The sequence below is a fragment of the Metopolophium dirhodum genome, chromosome 5, assembly GCF_019925205.1.
Source record: "Metopolophium dirhodum isolate CAU chromosome 5, ASM1992520v1, whole genome shotgun sequence".
NCBI classification, from domain to species: domain Eukaryota; kingdom Metazoa; phylum Arthropoda; class Insecta; order Hemiptera; family Aphididae; genus Metopolophium; species Metopolophium dirhodum.
Window position 1 is genome coordinate 26,840,567 of NC_083564.1, and position 18,832 is coordinate 26,859,398.

The 18,832-nt window shown below is 30.8% G+C and overlaps 1 protein-coding gene across 3 annotated transcripts in view; it reads left to right on the forward strand.

Moving 5' to 3' along the window:
- Positions 1-18,832, forward strand: part of LOC132944876 (potassium voltage-gated channel subfamily KQT member 1) — a 264,923-nt gene that overhangs the window by 90,672 nt on the left and 155,419 nt on the right. The window contains exon 4 of one of the 3 annotated variants that reach the window (XM_061014406.1): positions 2,477-2,635. The exons of 1 other annotated variant lie outside the window; for it this stretch is intronic. In XM_061014406.1, the coding sequence (XP_060870389.1) occupies positions 2,477-2,635 (159 nt within the window). Of the gene's footprint in view, positions 1-2,476; positions 2,694-18,832 lie in introns of all 3 variants that reach the window. One more of the 3 variants, XM_061014407.1, reaches the window with a different exon arrangement.

The following is an 18,832-nucleotide window of genomic DNA, read 5'->3' on the forward strand; positions in this document are numbered from 1 at the left end:
TTAAATGCAAATGCAAAAAATCTAAACTATAATAGTAATAATAATAACGATAATAATGGAAACAATGCTTTTGTTCCTTCCGTTGCAGGCGTACTGTATCGTTTTTGTTTTCCTATAGAACAATAAATTATATTCCCAAAGAAAAATACATATATTCGCCTTTTATGTTTTAATTATTATTTTTTTAACCTTTGTACACAGTGGTAGATACACAGACATGTTTAGTGTTTACCGTTCAATTATACTTTTATTTTACCGGGGAAGGACTTATGCTTTCAACATACGATCTAAATTAAACGAGAGTCTATTAAGTAATTTCAAGAAGAGGATGGCTCTCAGCCAGTGTTTTTTTTAATAACCTTTTTTAATTGAAAATCATGTGCAGTACTCAACAGTTATGTGGACGGGGGACATAATAGTTTTAAACTGATTCTCATCTATGACATTTGATTTATCAAAACGTTATTGAAACCTTAGTAGATAAAACCCGTTATAGAACACCGATAAAAGTAAATTAACCATAAATTGCTTTCAAATAAAAGTACTAAAACTGTAAATATATTTATTGATATTTTAGTGTCCGTATATAAAATGCCGTCGATGATACAACATGATGCAACACATATATATTATTAAATAAAAAAGAATACTTTTCTATACTTGCATAAACTACGTGTCTAGAAAGGGTTTGAAATAGTCGTGTAAAACTTTCGTCGTCCCTGTCAGTATAAAATACATGAATTCATTTTAAATGCTAATTAAAACAAAAACACATCTCATGCCGACGAAGAACCACATTTATTCCGATCGTCCTGGAATATCGTCACCACGTCGATCATAAATCATTTGTACTCGCACGAATCGTTTCGGACCAATCGACTCAGTTGTCGGAAGCGGTTTACGAAAACCGTTAAACTCGGATGGAGGTATTGCAGTAGGGACGCGTTCAAGACGTGCGATTGAAAAATGAATATAATATAATATATATATATTATATTGGTATTATTAATTATTGTTTAGCTCATCGTGGAATTACTTCAAACGATGAATTATAATATGCCACCCGTCCACAAGTGTAAGCAGTGGTGTAATATTGGAAAAACACGGAGGGAGTTGTTTTTTTTTTTTTAAATTAATACCTTTCCTCTTCACCCGCACACACAATTTATTTCATTTGACTATAAAAAGTACCAACATCAATTTTAAAAGCAAATAATCTCTTCCTTTATTCGTATCCCGAGAAGAGTCGACTATCCTAACCGTTTTTCAGTTTTAGGTTGAATTGTAGCAAATTATTTACAATCAATACACAATGTTATAAACTAACATACAAAAACGAACCAAAACTAGAGGGTTTGAGTAATTTCTATAATTGTTCTTTATTTTGCAACTATACTAAACAACAGAAAAATATCCGAGTGATCAGTATCATGACTAAACTAAAACTAAAAGCCAAGAAAAAACCTGTCCCTCTGTTATGAGCTATCAAATAGGCTAAATTTCTAATATTCAGCAAATACCAGCTCTTGCCCGACGGTTAACGCCACTATTTACTATTTATAGCTATATATTATATATTATATCTTTAATTATATATTTAAGGGGTTTCTGAAAATATTTAAAGGTATAGAGTATTAGTTTTTCTTATTTTAAATTCATATATAAAATGTATTATTTAAACAGAATTATTAATATAGGTATTATTTAGCAATTTAAAATTTAAATGAGAGTTTACTGTTTTCCTCAACGCTATTCGCTAAAAACTCATCAATAATGTTGTCCAAGTCAATAAAAACATTACATTTGTAGCATACGGCTAGAATGCTCAAACTGTCCATTGTTGTTCTTAAGTACTTCTTTTAAGCATTGTAGGCAAGGAAATTATCTTTTTCACGCAGCAATATTTGTCTGTATTATAAGTCAAACACATTTTTATTATTTTAGTTTAATTAATATATCCCATTTGTCTTGATGGGTGGTATGCATTTAATCTTTTTCCAATATACCTACGGTCTATGTCAATCCATATTATTGTTAATTTATCGACGAGTGATTTACGAAGAATATAATATTATCATTGTCAATGATATTATTCTAAAATAGTCTAAAAGTAATAGTTTTTGACTAGAATTTCAACAAATTGAATACCTAACAAACTCTATTTAAATAAAAACATAATATTTGGTAAAGGTATACGATTTTTAATTGCTTAAAAATATCTAGTAGTAAAATTATACTTTAGCCCCCCCCCCTACGGTAAACTACTTTCTTGATGCGATTTCCTCATTTATCCTTTCCCGGAATCACGCAACTGGTCGTAGACATCGCGTAATATATTTACCACCTTTAACATAAATAAACTAATAATGTACAATAATTATTGCTGTATCGATGTATATTGAATTTGTGCAGTGTAGAAAATGTACTCTGACGGTCGTATATGCGTGTCGAGACTACAGGTTGGTTGGTTTTACAGGGGATATTTGTCCTAAGAATGCCAGGAAACGTTACAATGTCACCATACTGGAACTGAACCCGGTCGTGGGTCCCGATGACGTCGTCGTGGACCACTGCCGGAGGAGAGAGAGCAGTACCAGTACCGGTGGTGTTAATGACGGGTTGCAATCGTCCTGCAGTGAGTGCACCGACCGGTCTCATACAACGAAATAATAATATTTGTACAGCTCCCAAATGTATATATATATATGTATATATTATAGATATGTATATATGTACATGCAAAAGTATATAAACGCGTAGTAAATTATGTTCCGTATACTGGCTGGTATAGACCTAATAAACCCGTAGGACGCGTCGAGCCGGTCAATATATTATTATTATTATTATGTTATACAGAGCGATTCGACGCGTATTCATGTAAAACAACCCGAGTGGAAAGTAAAAATAGAAACCCGACGGCCCACTACGTATTTATTTATATATAATGTCAAACGTCGTTTAGTATTTATAGTTTAGTTATTATATTATAATATAGCCTATATTACTAGTATATTTAGTTGCGACACCCCGTTCTGCAGCTCCTTGCCGGTAGAAAAATATTACTTTTATGTCAGGAAATATAAGGAATAATTTTAAATACAATCTTGTTTGAAAAAAACATTATTTTATATTTTCCAATAATTATCATAGTATTGTTTCCAAAAAAATTTAAAAATCCCTTATATTTTCTGGTTAACGATGAAACGATCTATATACGTCTGTATTACAAAATATGTACCGTACATCCCCAGTGGCACACCCCATCACTTTTACGACTCGGCCATACGAGTGCATTATAATTTATAGTTGATATGCACAAAACGATAATATAATATATTATATTATATTATATTGTTATATTATACGTCCGAGCGCGTGAAGCGATATCAACGAGGAAACTAAATTCGAACCACAAACCGTCATCACTCATCAGTGATTTATTTTCAATCAATTAAAATTCACCATAATTATATTTCCGTCGGATTTTACGAACGATCTCGGTACTTAACAGTCGCTGCACGTGCACATTATCATATTTTTTCACTGCGTCTTTTATCCGTATGTCGATTTTTAAGATAAAATATTATAAAGTGCGAGTAAAATGGCGGCGAAGGGGTTACTTCTGCGGTATTAAATGTTTTGTTAGTGAACGTAAATAACTAAAGTTTTACCTATATTATGTATTGTTCATGTTTCGGCAATAGAAGTACAATTAATGTATGATATTCATTTAACTGTGTTATTCTTCAATATACTATTAGATTTTGCTTAATTCACTAATGTAAGGTTTAATATGTTTTATTTTTACGTCAACAATATTATACATCTGTCTAATTTCTCTGCCACAGTTGAACGTGGACGATAAACATTTAATTAGGTATATATTATTGAGACTCATGAGTAATGAATATTACAGAGTAATACTCAAAGCATCTCACTCTAATTTAATGATACATTTATTCAAGCATTTATACTTAAAGTTTATATGCCATTTAATGATTATCCTGTATCAAGAAAAATTAAAAACAAATTATGAATAAATACATATACAATGGTGATTATAATAAATTTATTAATTAACATTAATATAATATAAATATAAGATTTTCATATTTGTTATGCTATAATATTGTTTGTTACAAAAATTATTATTAATAACCCTGAATAGTAAATCTATTTTTTTAAATTTAATGAAGAACAGTTATTGAGGATTATTATACTTTAATATAAAGTTAATAATTTAGAAACTAATCGTTGTAATTTTTATTTGAATTCATCAACATTTTTAAAAACATTCATTTGCTTAACAATTTACAGTAAAAATAGTGGTTTGAATTGAAAACAAAAATATATATTTTCACAGGTCTATGCATAAATTATATTAAAAAAATAATCTGAGTATCTGAAAATGTGGTGTTCAAATACACTTTAAAATTCCAAAATAAAGATTTAAATAAATGTTTTTTTTTAATTGAACCAGCACCTATGATCATTAGCTGTTCTGTTCGTAGTTTTTTTAGTAGGATTGTTACTGTGGGGGAGGGTATGGTTGGTTAGAACACGTGTGTATATGTTGCAAGGATTGTCACTATAACCCGTTCGGTCACCCATCCGGGAACTAGTGGCACTGGCTGATGCTTGATTTCAAAACTGAAACCAACCGCCGCGCCACACCAAGCGACAATAAATATTTTGATGATAAAACCGATAAAAACGAATTCTTGGTGACTCGACTCACCTTGTATATATTATATTATTGTATACAGCCTGATCCATTTAATCATCTGAATTGTTTCTTCCGTCGATGTATGTATAATTTTTTTCATGGTTGTATATAGCTTAAAATATGAACGTAAAATTTCTTATTTTATAAAAATCTAATTCATATCAGTTACAAATTAAATTAAATTATTTAAATGAAAAAAAAAATATGTATATATCTTATATATAAAAATCCCGTGTCACATCTTTGTCCGGAATAAACTCTGGACTCGAAACTACTGGACCGATCTTGATGACATTTTTACAATGTGTGTAATTTGGCCGAACTTAAAAGATAGGCTAATTTTAAAAGGGAGAGGATCAACCCCGGGAGGTGCTAAAACGAGAATTTTGAGATTTCAGATGGAAATTTTTGTGTATAAATGGTTGCCATGGGTTTTTAATAATAATAATAATAAAAAAACTATTTGCTTTACTTTTTAAATATAAATTATAATATAATATCAAACTATAAAAACGTGAAATGAAAATCTCTGTAGATGCTAAACTCTGGAACTACTTATCGGATCTTCTTGATTTTTTTTTTTTAACGAAAGAGTATTTCACGGAGAAGGTTTATATGAAAGAAAATTTTAGGTTGCTATTGGTTAATCGGGCATGTTTGCTGATTTGTATTATTATTTTTTGTCAATATACATATATATATATATATATATATATATATATATATATAATATAAAATACAAGAAGATCTGATAAGTAGTTCTAGAGTTTAGTCTGTATAGTTATAGTCTCTGTATTTATATAGTTAGATATATTTATATATAAATTAATGTTTGTAGGTAGATTAGACCTCTGGGAAGAAGATAAGTTAATTTACAAAGGGTTAAATTTGTTTTTTTTTTATTAATCGGATTTTAGTACGGTTAGGTTAGGATAGAATTTGGTATAAATTGATTATATTAATCCATCGTAGGTGGAATTAAGTAAGAACGACAAACTTGGTATAACTTTGATACTTTAGAGTTAAATCATACACTTACGTACAAACAGCACGGCGGGGTCCACGATCTACCGCATGTAGATTGCCTACCTGAAAATGTACTGCTGCGAATCAGAATTTTTATTCCGGGCAACGGAAAAGTTAAGATACATTTTGAACACCATACACCGAATATTAAATAACGAATTGAACAAAGTTTGAGTCATATAGAGTTGATACATTTAACGGGCAACGAAGTGCACGGGATCAGCTAGTTATATTATATATTAATTTTAATTGTTTTGAGCATAATATTAAAGATAAAAAAATGTAATATGATTTTATTTATACGTGACTAAAGCTTAATTAAATTCCATATAAATACCTAGAAATTTCAATAAACTCAATTTGTGTAGACAGGAAAAATAAATACTAATAATACATAGAGATATTTGTTTAGCTGCACAACTACGTGTTGTATTTTCATAATGATTAATACATCTATGTTGACTGTGAACACATATTTTGTATAACTTGGACTCGAATAGAAAATTTGTTCGATGGTGTAGATTTTATCAAATCATATTTATGTCTGTGGTCATAGAAGTAGATAATATTATAAATATCGTATAATATGAACATCTCGTCAGTTCTGAAGCGATCATAATATCATATAAATATTATTATACAATATAATATATATATTATATATATTTTTTGGTCTTTACTATTTACGTCAATTAAAAATCATTAATTATAGTTTATCTTCAAATATAATATCACAGATTACTAATATTGTACTTTTTGATTTGAACAATTATTATTTTATTGTAACACGGCGCATTATATAGGCAATTTAATAGCAACAAATATAAAGAACATTAATATTATAAACACTAGTATTTATAATCAATGACAAAGAAGGTACCTCTTTATTGTTTGTATAATAATATGTCATCTACTATATTATTATTATGTACATTACAATACTCGAAATTAAGTGACGAAAGCATAATATAAATAATAATTATAGGAAAACCCTTGATACAATGTCATAATTTGGATAGTAAAACATTTCAGATTCGTATTAATATTCTGATCACCTGATTATATAGGTGCCGTTCGCTGAACATTTTATTTGAGATTTTATTTCAGATTCGTATTAATATTCTAATCACCTGTTTAAATAGGTGCCGTTCGCTGAACATTTTGTTTGATAGTGTGCTGTTTTATACTTTATATTTACGCTCAAATTGTTTGACTAAAAATGATTTTTTGTCCTACGACTGTTAAAACCCAAACTTCTGATGAAAAACATATACAACAATCATAAACACTATACTTTGTATAGAATTATTGGATATGAATTGAACAAATTCGTTCAAGTAAAAATCATGTGTATTTACACAGTCAAACAGAAAGTGATAAAATATAGACACGCAGTTATTAACAAAACGATATAAAATTAATTTTTTATTTTTGTTTTAAATTGTTGGTTTGGCATATTATGTGATAATATTAAGTTATCGTTGAAATGTGACAACCTTAGAATTTAAATAATTATATTGAGTCATAAAATAAACGACTGTATATAATATATATGTATATATATTATTTTTTACTGTGGCTGTATGTCTATTGATTTGTTCCCATAGAAATATTTTGGTTCAATGGATGTTATATAAAAAAAAAATGCTTTATTATTTTGGACAGAGTACAACCAACTTATAACTTATAAACATATCATCCATGTAAATACGATAAATTTATTGTGATGAAAGATGATTGTAATAATAAATATGGTTTTAAGATAATATATAACTTTATATAACTATTAATTGGGTTTATTAAATTTACCGATTTGCCAAACAGCACACAAAAGCTCAATTATTGCCAAATCATGCATCGCTGTCATTTGTCTCTGAGCGTACAGTATAATTATAAATATTATAATATTATAATTATTAGAAGTTGCTTAAAATTTAAATCAATCTTTACTAGTTATATTTACTTGAATACTTTTTATAATTGTACTTATACATTATAATAATTATGCAACGTTTTAAATATTTATAATAATTCTGTTTGGGAGTATAGCGATGTTGTGGTTTGAAACTATTTAAAACGTGGAAAATACAAACACAGATGTATTGTTAGGATATCAGAATCGATTTATCATTTCTTACAATTGTAGTTGTTGTTAAATTATAGTATTTGACAACATTCTTGATTAAAATCACAGAATTTTGTAAGTAAAATTGTTAAATAGTTAGTGTGCTTAAGGTTGTATGTCAGTAGATAACAAATAAGATGATGACAAAACAGTATTAATGTAGGTACCTACTAGATTTCTGCACAGTTATGCTATTATAAGTACCTATCTTTTTACCTTTCACTATAATTATAATTTTAATTAGTGAAATTAAATTAATATATCATTGTAAGAGTTAATCAAGTTAAATTTCAAAAAAAAAAATAATTACTATAATATACAAAAGTAGTATAGATAACGACTAATTATATATTATTTTATTTGGTATGTTTTTAGGAATTATAAAAATTCAATGATGATGGTACCTAATAATATATTATTAATGCATTCATGTTGTACTACGTTAATGCGATCACCTAATCCTTCGTTGGTGTACGTTATTTTATCTTTTTGCTCAAAACATCATCTACGCCGTCTTTGTATAGGTATAAAGTTCATATCGCATTTGAATCTCGTAAATAATTAATTATTATTATTTAATTTTTAATAAATTTTTTTTTATTGATCCTTAAGCCCGGCATCTATATGGCCATTATCTGTTAGCCGGGTTGTATTGTGGTCGGTGTAGGGTTTGGAACGGTAAGTTTTTACATGTGAGTGTTTGGCAGAATTTTTTTTAAGTGGTCACCTGTAGGTATTTGCGATGCCCAGGTGGGCGATGGCGGCCTTTCTCTCCGGACACCGTGACTGCCCGAAGAAAAATGCCGCCCGTAGTCGTGATCGAAACGTCGTCGGTGTGCGTCGCAACCGATGCCTGAGTCCGCTCGGCCACTCCGTTCCCCAATTTTTTATTGTGCCCCACGGTAACACACATATATTTATATAGGTAGGATTAATAAATTAACATTAGTAAAAAAAAGTTGAAAGAATAAATGCAAATTAAAAGAAAATAATAATATATAGCCGACCACGATACCTGACCAGGGTAACGGACAATATTGTTGCCTCGTTTCACCTTGCCCGCACGTCAGGCACTGCACCACCACGCGGATAAAAAGTCGAACAAAAAAAAAATTGATTTTAAATCGGTTTTAGGCCGCACAATAATTTTTCATTACCATATAGCTATATGATATTATATACTTATATGGTGGTTTATTTTTCTTCCATCGTATTCCCCACCAATGCCGTCGCATCGGAACGACTCTGGAAACGACCGTCCAACGGATAATTGGAACGTCCCTTTTAAAATATACATATTATATTATAATAGGAGCGTGAATAAATCATGACATATTGTGTGGGAACAATGGGCGCGGTGGTCACATATAATAATAATAAATAATATATGATATATATTATATTATATAGGAGCTTAAATAGTTGTTGTGCATTCATCGAGCGACGTGTATCGAAGCGATGACGAATATTTCGATTGCCAGCTATCACATTGCACGACATTCACCATTCACGAAACGGACGAGACCTACAGCTTTATTATATACAATTTATCAGGAATATTCGTCAAATTTACTTTTAAATTTTCTATACTATGTAAATATTTGTAGGTATATTGCAGACTGTGAACCGCCCGAGTTATGAGTATTGTTTTTTTTATGTAGAAGGCAATAATGGTAATGTATAAGGCAATGAAGATTTAACCGTTCATATTGTTTATATATATCTCGTGTATTATATCTTGACACATAGTGTATGGTGCATAGTCTACCTTAAGTGCAGACAGGAGGTGGATAGAAAAGTGCATGATGCAGTCTACCTTAAGTGCAGACAGGAGGCGGATAGAATAGTGTATAATAGATTTGCAGTGCGCCGATGTACGAGAACACAATCCATAATAATAAATAATTAACATCGACGTAGTGTTCAGTCGTGTTAAGAGAAAAGTATCCAACGAAATCCGGTATTTCTGCGGTGCAGTGAAACGAAAGCGGTTCTGTACACTACGTCGAAGTGTTGCGATTTTCAAAAAAAATAAGACGCGCCTCACACAGACCCGCACACTGTCGTACGGTATGAGTGTAAAATTATAGACTATATTAAGCACAAATCAGTCAGTGGGTTCGACATTGTAAAATTTGACAGTATCGTTGTTCGATACGACACCGAACTCTACCGTATAATACGAGTGCCTTCGGATGATACAGCGAACAGAGTGGTTATATTTTGTACGGTATAGTCCCGATCGTCGAATGGGTGACTGAGTGCGCGAGGCGTCGCCTTGATCTTCGGAAAACACATTGCTTCGGTGTTAGCGCAAGACCGGAGCTCCGTCTTTAAATCTCTCGCCCGTAAATAAAATACAAATAAGCAATTTCCCATACGACCCCCCCCCCCCCTCCGCCCCCGTGAAAGGAGTTCTATCCGACCGTGATCCACGGGTTTTTTTTTTCATCATATCGTTTTATTTTTACGTCGTTTAGATTTCCTCACACGGGGAGGGTTCGTGCTGATTTAATTGGTCTGAGAGGGCGACTATAGAAATAAACACCACCGACCATATATAGTGACCGACATACTTACTATAATATACGCGCGCAGAAAAATGTAAATCTATGCTGCTGTATGCGCCTGTTGATTTGTTAATATTTTAGGTGTTAAAAGAAAGGTTTTACAGTTCTGTATGTTTGTGAACATGTTCTTGCCGTGGCCGTTTTCTAATGTGTCTATCAACATTTTTACTTTAGATTATAACGATTTTGACGATTTTGAAGATTACGAATAACTAATCACACATTAAACACGTTACGACAGTGTAATATGTACCTGTTATAAATTAACACGCGTTCACTTCATTATGTAGTACAATATTAATAATAAGGCCTGGCCAAGTTATGGTTTATTCAACAATGGTGCACTGAGCTAATACACTAATTTTTTATGCTCAATTTATATTAATCACATCCATAGTAACCGTGGTAGTTCAAACGACTACCTAACTGAAAAATAATATACTTCAAACCATTGCGTGAGACTTGCAGCACTCATTAATTTGTTTATATTGTTATTGCGTTAATATTTTAGTTTTAGTTTAATGATATAAACTTTAAGTGGTATTTCACTATCAAAGGAATTAATAATAATTACTATACATCTTCTATGCAACTATTGATTTTTGCTTATTTGCCAAGTATTTATTCATTTCAGATTCTGAGTGAACGATAAATGTAGGTATGAACTTTACAATGAAGTGTGTTTTTTTATTTTTATTTTTTATTTGTGTCTGTGTACACGAAAAGTATTAGAAGAAATGCTTCAATTTGTAACTTTTGGGGGTGCAGTCTCTAGTAGTGAATTGCATCTAGTTAATTCTTTTGAGACGTACAAATTTAAAATTCCTAGTATATTCCAAAATCATCAAAAAATGAAGAAAAAACGAGTATTTCCACGCAAAATTAGTTATTGACGAAATCGATTTTGTTATTTAGTGTAACTCAGAAACGAAGTTAAAAATTTTCAATTATTATAGCTAAGGATTGAAAACTAAAAACAAGAATTGTTATAAACTATAAACAAAAAATCTAAAAACTATATTATAAATAAAAGTTTTTCTTTACAGATATTTTAAATTAAAATTGGAAGAGTAACAATTTTCATTATTTTGATGTAATTTAAAAACATTATTCGTGAGAACTTGACATTTAAAGTGTATCATTATATTTTATACACATAATGATATTTTAAAATTCGAATTTTTCGGAAAAAAATCAAATTCAACTTACAGTATTACTAATAGTAAAATAAATTATTTTAATTGTAATAAATAATAATATCATAAAATATAGGCTGACAGACGGTCTTCGATCAGAATCGTTTTTTGTCTACAATGATATTACATGATTGAATTTAAATTTAACACATCCATGTAACAGCGACCCACAACTAAAACTGTACAACAGACTAGCAGAGCGGTACCCACATGTTTTATATTTTAAGACTTTTTTGACGTTCTATATTTTATGTTATGTTTCAAAGGTTTTTACTGTTGTACCGTAATATTTGTTTTATAAAACAACCATGGGAAACAAAATCGAGTTTATTCGCCAAAGCACCGCCACTTGCAGATAGTGGTAATCGCAATTTAAAATTTAAAATAACGAAATAACGAAAATTCCGGATTTCTGTTTTTTTTTTTTTTATTCACGTTCTCAATACAACTTTCATTTTTTATTCATATGTATCAAATTATATTTTATTTTTTTAGTAGATTATTTTTTTATTAAACGTTTGTATTTTTTTTTTAAATGTTACCTCAGTTTTCCATCTCGGACCAATACAATATTAATGAAATACATATATAATATGTTTACGTTGAAATACTGTTGTAAGTGCGTCCAATGCATTTTACATTTTTTAAAATAAAAAACATAAACCACTCTGTTCGAAGTGCTATACGTAGTAATGAATGAACGTATAATTCATATTAAAATTTAAAATACTAATTAGAATATTATATGTCTATAAAATACATTTTAATATTATATAATAACGTAACCATTTAAACGAATAATATGTTAATATTATACAATCGCTATAAACGTTCATAAATTTCACGTTATTCTCTATCGTAGACCACTTCATATTCCGAGCACCTACATAAGATAAATGTAAGGACGCGGGTCCGATTTATACAATTTAATTTATTCATTATGATACCTATAATGTATATATCTATCAGTCTCTCACTTGTCTCACGGACAATCAAAACTTTTCACAATGATCGTTGAAAATAATTCTATTGATATCTCTCCGTTCTCGTTTGGCCAACAGCACCAGTATAATTATTATTGACAACGGGTTTCGCTAGGAATTCGTTTTTTCTCGTGTCCGAACGATCGACAAAACAGGTAACAGCTATAATAGCTATACCGTTTCGTTTTTTTTTTTTTTTTTATGGCGTAGTGGATGTCTGCAATATCGAAACGACAAATACATGACAATTCACGTGCTGCCTTCCACCCTAGGCCGTATAATTGGTCGTAATTGAATTAGAGAAACGAATCAAAAGGAAAATTGGCCGTAAGCGGATTACAAACGTCTGCTGACTGAGCCCATTGCCCTTTTCAAACAGCCGTTCGGAAGTGAGAGATCTTTAGCAAGTATACACCGTGGTCACACGATTATACCTGTGGGTTTCGGGTTGCACATAGGAACCACGTTTCTTATACCCAACCGTGGCCATAAGTCCCGTTGGCTGCATCCGAGTTGCACGATAAAAATAAATATCGCGAGGCATTGTATGGGCTCGCCCCTTGCTCCAATTGTGTATAATATTATAATGTTATTATAATATATTACATTGTATTAATACATTTTTATTTATTTGCAGTACCCAACTACTTAAAATACAAAAAAAAAATTGAAAAGGTCAATTTGTAGGTTTCTATAGACGAAAATATCAATCATATTTTTTTTTTATGTATTAAAATTATTTATGAATTGATTATTTACTGATTTGATATTATACATTATACAGCCCACAACGGTCATGTCGCGGAATGCAATTCGGTCAATTTTTTTAGCGTGTAATTCCAAAGCACTGGTCAGGTACGTATTTAGGTATACACCTATAATATAACATAATGTATGTCCGTTATCGAAACCGACGTTTAAACTTTAATACCATGGCCGCAGTATAGCGATTAATTAAAATCCCGCTCGGAACTCCGGAAAATTCGTGAGGTTTCGCGGTCGGTGAAAAAAATAAAGCAATAAAGGCGATACCGGCCTTACAATAATATACAACCTATATTGTTATTATTATACACTTGTAAGATTTTCACCAATTAACTGGGAAAATTCGACGTCTAGACAACAATAATATTATGTTAACCACGCGATTGAACCGGACCCGGGGATACCCTAACACGGTTTTGAGCAAACTCGTTTGATTCAAGTCGGGCCGACATGGGTGTTGTCGGGTGGTTTTACGCGACACGTTACGACATTGTGTATAGTGTTGTTGATTTCGCAATGCGGTCGAATCACGTCCAATATTGTCGTCTGGTGCACGAATTATAAATAAGCTTGCGAAAACATAATAATTTGCAGTACCCATCCATTTTAATAATTGCACAAGGATACGTGTTGCCGTGTTGGTGACTTATGCATTATAGTTTTAACTATTATTGTAATATTATTTGTTTACTTCGTATTTTTAAATTCTGACTTTCTATGTGTACGATAGATTAGTTAAATTTTTAACGTTTATCTTTTCGGGTTTACAACGTACATACATTTACGATATGAGTACCACCGTACTATTACGTTTAATTAAATAATGTACTATTATAGAGGTTACTGATACCGAGTGGACACATATTGGACATTGGTATGTATTGAAAAATACAAAAAAATGTAAATTTGCCAAATTATTCAACCAGATGGTGCTTTCAGTATTGCCTGAACATTCATCAAAAATTCGTGTATCACCCCAAAAATGATTTATCGAAACTGAGGTCTAATTTTCAACGGTTACAGCCTTTGCATATTGTAATATAGGATTCATTTGATTTGAAAAACTTAGTATATTTATTAAGCCCTTTAATGATTTTATAGCATACATATGAATAGTAAAATTATGAAAGTACCTACTGTACGTTTTTTTGAAAATTAAAATAATATGTAAATTATAATTTACATATTATTTTTCAAATTGTTATAATACATTAAACTCAGCTTGTTTTTATTATAAATATTTTAATCATAATGGTTTTTCGTATATATTTTACCACTTATAGAATTATTATTCTACTTATTTATTAATCATTTAATTAATTTTTTTTTAAATACCATAAGGTACCTCTAAGAACCTAGTGTTAGACATAATATTTCTCAATCCCGAATATTATTATCGTATTAAGTAGTAATATTGAACTAGTAATGAATTAATTTTGTTCCTGGTAATAATATTATTGCGTTAATAAAAACTTTTCTTTGTGAATCTGAAGTGCAATCTACCGGAAAACCACGAAAGCTTAGATTTCCCAACGCTTTTGTTAGATGGCGTAGTTCGTGGTGACAAACAATAGCAATGTTGTAACGAGACCGTTTTTCGTCTATTTTTTTTCTAAGAACACTATAATATAATGCGTTTTATTCTGGCACCGGAAACAGTTTATAATATTCAAAATGTCCAACATTACGATATCACTTTTATAAATAGTAAAAGCTGTTTTAAATTCAACTTTGAAGTGTTTATATGTATTTTCAATAATTCGATTAGCTGTAGGTCAACAACAATAAGGTCGTTTTTAGCGACGTGCCATACTAACAGTAGTAATTCGTACGTTACGATTCGTCGCACGCCTATACTTTACATAACAGAGTAAACAGTTGTATCCTGAGCTATTGTCATCGGTCGTCGCACTTACGTTTATAGGTATCGACGACAAAATATAACGAATCAAAGTCAGGTCCCCGGGTATAATACCGTACACGCACAGCAGTTTTTCCAATAATTTCACGCAAAAACCATTACTCCTAATATTATAACCGTCGCATTTCGTTTGGACGACGCACACACGCCGTCTTCGCCCTTACCATCGTGGCCCTCGAAACGGGATTTGCATTTTAAACCTTAGCCGCCACTTTAATAGACGGGCACGAGGGTGGCGGATATGTTGTACGAAGGGACCGAATGCAATACACGCCACGATTATCCTCGCGAACCTTTCTGCAATTTCCTGTCACGCGCCAACGAGTATACGCATTGTTTGTCATCGTCGTCTCAGCAGCAAGATTGGAGGAGATTTACTCGATACACAAGACCATAATATCGTGCCCGTTTGCAGTGTACAGACGCACAGTGTACGTGTGCAGGTTATGGAATATTGATCGTTGTACGTAATTATTCGAATATTGTTGTTGGGTTTCATTTCCAACGGGTTTGTGAACGCGTGGTATGGAAAGCGTGGTTATTATGAACATAATTTTAACTGCGATCGATCTATGATGTCACGCGTAGAAACGGTTTTACTTTTCGCGTTTCGTGTCGATCAATAATTTGTTTTTTGTTTTTTTTTACATTTTTTATTCGCACCTCAATACGCGTTTATTTCGATGATTCGAGACAAAAATGTAAATCCGAACAAATATTATATCTACGTATAATTATCTACGTAATAATACATAAAATATCGTCTAAATTGCATATAAATCGTTATCAGCGAACTCGTGAAAATTATAGTTTCAAAGGTGCGTGTGTTAGAATTACACAGACTACCTAGGTATTTGTTGTATATTATGCGCGTTATACGCCACGACTAGTCTTACTGTAGGTTTTCTAAGTATTAATTACTTGTGACAGATAAATCAATGTCAGTAAATAGTTTTCGCATTACACGGCCGCGATGCCAATACACACATACGACCTCGCTAATCTAAATAGACCAATACTTATTTGACCGGAAAACGTTCGGTTTCAATGCTAAATTATATTATACTTAATATCTCTTGCAGGTTAGTTAATTTGTTTTACGAGTTAGAAACACGCACGTTAAAATATTATGATACCGTCATGAAGATAATTTTAAAAAAAAATGTAATTATGCAGAGAACAGCTGAACGGTAGGTACATGTATATAGTTTGCGTATTCGGCGTGTACGTATTGTGTGTGTGGCAAAAAGAACACATTTTAATTAATCAGTAGAACGTAATTCTAATCAATTGAATATGGATAGCAAATAAATTAATTTCCTTTTATCTACTCAACCGTGATAACAGTAATCTACCAGAACATGCGATTTTGAATATTTCGATTTACATAAGCACAGGCTGTATTACCATAAGCTTTATACACAATACATTGTTTTCTACAAATCTATGCATATTATCTGGACATTAAATTATATGAATCGTTGTTTTATAATGTAGTAAATTTCCGCAAAGTTCAGCGTATATCCCGACGATGAGTACGTTTAGTATTTCGTATATTATCGGATGATGTCTCACAAGTGTTTGACCCAGCGGCCATCAAGTTTATCCCAATTTGTATTTTTGAAAAATTATTTTGGAAAATTGTTACTGTGAAGAGAGCTGCAACGATTATGAAAACGTGTATTTATTTTTTCGTTTGTCTAAACTCTATATAATATATTATATAAGAGTATAAAAGAATGATTTTATCACTTAAATTTCATTTTTATTTTTGGATAGCGAACTTATCCGTCATATAGCTAATTTATGTAAATATTTTAAAAGTTGAACAAGTAATTTCCATTTAGTATTTAAATAGTTTTGTAAGTTGATTTTAATGTTTGGGCAGGAGGCGGGTAAAGGAGTGTATATTTTTTAGTTTGGTGGAGGTATGTGCGAGGACAAACACAATGAGACACCCTGTTTTTATATACATATATATATATACGAGCATAAACAATAGATATTATCTTTACATTACTTTCTTTCTTTTTGCTCATTGGACGTTCATATATTATGGGAAAGTAGTTATTTTTTTTTTTAATGTACATGTATCACGATATTATGCTTATCCAGTCATTTTTATACTTTATTTAATTTTTATACTTACGTCATACCTACCTACTTATTGTATACAGAACAGATGGTCTAGCGGTATTCCAATAGAAGTAATATTTCAAACGAATTGAGTTCCATGCTGATACATATTGCGATTAATATGTTGAAAGATATTGTTATACGGACGAAATAAACCCGAGTAGACTGTCCCGAGTAGACTGTAAGTCAATATTAAGCCACAGTAAAATATCTTCTCATTGGCTCGAGATGCTCAGAGTGTGTCCACTGGGTTGCTGTGCAGTATACGGTATTCCCTCCTGAGACCACTGAACGCTTCAACAATTGATTGATGTTAATGTATTGTATTTCTGTAACGTAGTTAGTGTACTCAATTTTCGATTATCGTAAAATAGATAACAAATTGTTATGACAAGAGTATATTTGCGCACAAGACTCCAACCCCGTTCACCACAATGCTTTTAAAAAAATGGTCGACGAAACTTCAATGATGTATTCAAGTATGCATTATGCACATATTATTATATATAGGTACCATTATGTTTTTATATGCGGCCATGCCTATACGCTGTTATCACGCAATAAACGCACTTCATAAAATATAGTATGCTGTTATGTGCGCAGTAGCTACACCGCGCAGACATACGCATAGTTGTGTGGGCTTATTGTATTATAATATATTAATATATTTGATAATTTTTGTATACATGGTTCTTCACTCTGCATGGTGAACCCCCATGTTATTATATCAATGACAAAATTATTCAAATTCTGATTTTTAGAATTTTTTTCATATATTTTTTTTTTTAAATATTTGTAGACCATTTTTTTTATTTCTTGAAATTTTTCGTAATACTTGTGGTAATACAAACTTCCGAATTTCAAATGAGAACCCTATAATTTTACTGAAAACTATTTGGTGGTACCTACCTAATTCAATATTCAAGCTGGTAGTTTTTCAGTTATTAAAATATTAACTATACTAAGGATAATAGTCCTTCAAATCAGTGTTACGAAAATATAACATAGATTTAAAAATGGACCTAGCATTTATTATACTTAGTTCATTTTTAAAAAATATTAATATTGATGGATTAACATCAATTACAACATTTTCAAATTACCTTCCAAAACTAATCACACAGACTTTTACAAAAAAAAAAGTTGTTGTTTTAATTATATCTAAGAGGAGTACCTATAGATTATTGAAAAAGTGCCTATTCCAAATGCTTTTTTAGTTTTGATTATTGAGACTTTAAATCGTACTAATATTTTTTCAAGTTGGTATGAACAACTATTTTAGTTGGGTTATTAAAAAAAAATAATAAATTAACGCATACTACAATAACATCTATATTATATATTAAAAATTAAAGCATTACAATTCTGAAGGACGTTCATTGGG